Source organism: Drosophila santomea, chromosome 2L, assembly GCF_016746245.2.
Source record: "Drosophila santomea strain STO CAGO 1482 chromosome 2L, Prin_Dsan_1.1, whole genome shotgun sequence".
NCBI lineage: Eukaryota > Metazoa > Arthropoda > Insecta > Diptera > Drosophilidae > Drosophila > Drosophila santomea.
Window position 1 is genome coordinate 7,673,707 of NC_053016.2, and position 4,366 is coordinate 7,678,072.

Genomic DNA, 4,366 nt, shown 5'->3' on the forward strand with positions numbered 1-4,366 from the left:
TAATGCATACGATTTTCTAGATTATTAGAAAATAGGCCAAGTAATGATGACCAAGAACCAAAATGAGCTCGGTTTTATATACGTTTATATGTAGTAGCATGTTTTAACTAACACCTTATATGAAATAAGGAAAAGGAGGAACTACCAGAAACATAATTTCCCTTCCTACAATTTGTAAACATTTTTCAAATTTCGCGCCTTACGTTTATCGGTCTATCAACATGCGCAACGACACTCTGGTATTTTGTGGTATTTTTCGTGGTATTTTCAGAATGCCTGCAATTGCCTAACGCGTGGTTCGCACTACAAAAAAGAAGATGACGCTGATTTTTTATCATTGAAACGTTTTTTAAGCCACTAAACTAAGAAAAATAGCTGAATAAAAAACTGGTGCGTGACAGAGAAGAGTGGGTGAATCGCAGCAGAGCAAGCGCATCATAATCAGCGCGCAAATCAAAGTGAAAACCGTCGAATAACCGGAGGCAATGCAGCAAACTAATGCGGCTTCTGGCGGGGATGCACTGCTCCCATTGCGCGCCTGCAGCACGGCCGGATGTAAAGTGGCCACCGTGGTGGAGAAGACGAAGCGGAAGTGCTCCCAGTTCGTGTCCGCACCGTATATAATGCCCAAGCCACTGGTCGTCAATGGGCACACATCGATCTTTCAAGTGGGCGGCGAGATGGCCAAGATGGGCGACATTCCAACGCTGTCGCAAATGAGCGGTGGTGATGGTGGTCAGCTGATATACCGGATAAAGCCGGGCACCCATGCCCATGTCGTCAACTATGTGCTCATCGACGAGGGCTCCGATTCGCTGGAGAAGGCCAGATCCGGCGACCAGGAGGCCATGCGTCTGCTGCTGGAATCGCAGCGCGACAGCGCCGTGTCCAAGCTGCAGAAGCTGATAGCCAACCATAAGGCAGGTCCGCCCTCGGGCTTTGTGGCGCATCCCTCGCTAAGGGCATCGCGGCCAGCGGCCTCCTCCTCAACGCCTGGCGGCACCTCCGTGGCCACCGGCCATGTGACCACTCCTCAAATCCATCCGGACTTCTCCATCGCCAGCGTGGAGGGTGCGGTTCCCTTTACTCGCGCCGTTCCACCCTCCGTGGTGAATCCCTTAACTTCAGCTCCAGCTCCAGCTCCTTCCGTCGCTCCAGCAGCTGTCAGTGCCGTGCAAGCCGACCCCGTGGATCGCCTCCAGGCGGAGCTCGTCGAGCTGCGACGCACGGTGGCGCGCTTGGAGGAGAATAGTCGCCGCTAGATGACCGACTCTCCTTTGCGAGGGGATACTTTAGTTCAGCCAAAAACGCTTGGGGCAACCTTAATGCGCCCCACCTTAAATATAGTTAATCTAAGCCACTGAGACATTGTAAATTCAAATAAATTGTGTATTACGGTATTGGTAAAAATGTTTTCCTTAAGTATATCCATACACTTCTGGTGTTAATCATAAACTTGTAATGAATTGCATTTCTATGCTAATAATCATGTTAGATAAACTGATTTACATCAACTTAAGACCAGCTATATCAAACAGTTCAAGGGTGGATTATATCCATATATATATTATTATCTATAAAATAGCAAACAGAAGATAGTTTCAAACAACTAAGACTGGCAAAATTGTTTTATTTATAAGGAAAAATAGGTCAGGATGTTCAAAAATTACCATTAAGGTAAACATAAAAAGGCATACATAGACTTAAAGAACCTATCAAGCTTTGCCACTATATAAGTACGCATGTTGCTAATACCCTGCCCATGTCGGAATCATATCAGTTTCGAAAAGGATATTAGTTTCTGGCAGGCAAACGGGCCAAACATCAAAGTCCCGAGCTTCAATGTGGAAGTGCCGCGGCGCAGACCTGTCCAGTTTCCGATTCCTGGAAAGGCTCTCCGATCCCCAAGCCCACCAGGCAAGGGGCATCGAAATCCAAATGGCCAACTGCGCTGTTTACTCTCTGCTTTTTAGGCAAGTAGTGCGCAACTTTGAAAGCTTGCGATGCCTTGCCCCATTCCCTGTGCCCCCCAAAGAAATCGCCATTTTTCGAAGTGAACATTTTTTATGTTGGCAGAAAGTGAAGCGACCGAGTCTTCGAGTCTTAAGGAGCCGTAAACGTGGCATTTTATGTGTCATCAATGGAGGCGGCGGTGGCGGCGTCCTCACTCTCGTTCCGGTCGCGAAAACCTTGCAATCGAACGTAAATTAATTTTTATTGCTTGCAAATGCGCACGGAGACTGTCCCTAGTCGGCCATCAACTTATCCAGAGCCCGGTGCCCGCCACATGAAAGGTGTCCCCATGGATGTCCGTCAATTGGCAACCGAAATTGCTTCAGCGATGGAAATCGTTAAATCAAGTTGATTCAAGGATTTATCTCTTAAGAATAAAATGTACGAAATTTTCAATTTAAATATCTAAATCTTCACTTTATGAGATAAGAAAAAAATGGATTCGCTGCTATGCGATTAAGTTGTATTTTTTAAGAAGGTTTTTTAAGGAGGTTTTTTAAGGAGGTTTTTAACACCTTTCCCATTACCAAATCCTTGAAAAACTGACTCCCAGCTGTACTGATGCCACAAGATGCGTTTGGTTTGCAGGGATAAGTAAACATATAAATTTATGCGAGTTTGCATAGGTGGGCAGCAGGTACAGGCGCAACTACTTAGTCGCCGGAGATCAGGACTCAATTGTGGGGATACAAATTCGATACGCCAGCGTGGAAGGCGAAGATGCTGATGAGGAGAAGTGGTGATCCTCGACGGGGTTGTATAAAAAGTAACGAATGTGCGCAATAATAAAAATCATTAAAATAAAAATGTTTATGAGAAGGCATAAACACGACTTTATGGAGGGAGCGAGAAAGGAGCATATGGAGTTGGGACACTTGATGGCCGAGATGGTCGAGATGGCTGGACAGAAAGTCACCTGAGGAGCAGAGGATCGCGGCACGAGGGTGTCAATGGGCAGCAGTAGTAGTAGTAGTATTGCTGGTAGTGGTAGTAGTCTGTGCTTTCGGCGACGGGAGGAGGTCGAAGGGTCCTCCACAGACACGAGAGCCAGCCGGTTGGCTTTTTGGGATGCTAACTCATTTTGGCGGCGGCTTCTGCCGCGGAACTGGGAACTGGGACCTGGTACGAGGTATACGAGGTACTGGGCCTCGGGCAGCAGCTCCAGGAGACTGGAGGGAACTGGGGAACTGGCAGGGCGAGGAGCAGGCGCAGGCGCTCGGCTCAAAAATAATTTGCAATTTCTTGGAAATACTCACTTTTGAGCTGCCTGCGCGAACTTCGCTGCTGTCGTCGCTGGCGCAGCTTTTCAAGAACCTTTAGTGCATAAAAGGTGGCGGCGGAGAGTGCAAAGTGCACTGAGAGAAAATCGCAGTCAGTAGAAAAACTATTGTTTATGTTAAACTTACACCTGCTCTTTAAGTCTCAGCTCAAAAAACAAATAAGATGCAAATGAATACTTTACTTCAAAAATTATTTTGTAAATTATCAAAAAATGTATATAGTAAAATTGTTGTGTGTGGTTCACGCTCAGTAAAAAGTATATTTGTTCTGGTTGAATATCTCTTTCATATCTAACATTTAAAATGGAATTCAATTGAATCAGCTAGCATTTTTTTCCAGTGCTGGGAGGCAAGCCGAAGTGGCCGTAATGAAAATTAAAATACGAAACACTCAGCCAAAGTTTGGTTTCGGTTTGGTTTGCTTGGGCTGCTTGGATGGTCGCGAGGGCAGCGAGAGGGGGAGTGGGGGAGTGGGGCAGGAGCCAATGAGCGGTACAGGGTGTCCCCTGGCCGAGCATCCCCCGCGCCGCTGCCCCTTAGGAGGAGGCTCCACTCCAACTGGTGAGTCGCTCGGTCGGATTGCTTGTCGTTATCTTGTCATGTCAAAATGGTCTTACGAAAATGTATCTTTTGTATTCCAAGTGCAAATGAGCAGCACAGATACAAAACAACGTGGGGATAGCCCCCTTAAACACCCCCCTCCCATCCCTCCACCCCCCACCCCCCACGCCCATGGACAGTGGTCAGCATTTTGTTTCGCGTCTTTTTCGCTCAGCTTCGATTTTTATTTGTTTTGCTCACTCGCAATTTTTATGCCTTTATTGTGTTTACTTTTTGCCATCGCCGCTGCCTTTTGGCCGCAAATGCTTTTAAGACTTTAAGACTTTTTAGTTTGTAGTTGAGCGTACAAATTTGTGGAGGAACAGGATGGTCTTGGGGTTTGGGTCGGGATCGGGATCGGAATCGGGATCGGGATCGCTGTAGGGATCGAGTATCTGTATGCTGGCTCGGTGGCTGAATGCTGAAGCTGAAGTTGAAGCTGAAGCTGAAGCTGATGATGACACAACATGAAA

General features: G+C 46.9%; 1 protein-coding gene across 1 annotated transcript; it reads left to right on the forward strand.

Annotated features, from left to right (window-relative positions):
• The first annotated feature begins 286 nt into the window (after nt 1-286).
• On the forward strand, nt 287-1,400 carry LOC120456922. Its single transcript, XM_039644095.2, has one exon. The coding sequence runs from the start codon at nt 486-488 to the stop codon at nt 1,260-1,262; it is 777 nt and encodes a 258-aa protein (XP_039500029.1). The 5' UTR covers nt 287-485; the 3' UTR covers nt 1,263-1,400.
• Nucleotides 1,401-4,366: the final 2,966 nt, after the last annotated feature.

Bases quoted from the DNA above. Each gene is read 5' to 3' on its own strand.
- LOC120456922 (XM_039644095.2), top strand. From the start codon at position 486: ATGCAGCAAACTAATGCGGCTTCTGGCGGGGATGCACTGCTCCCATTG.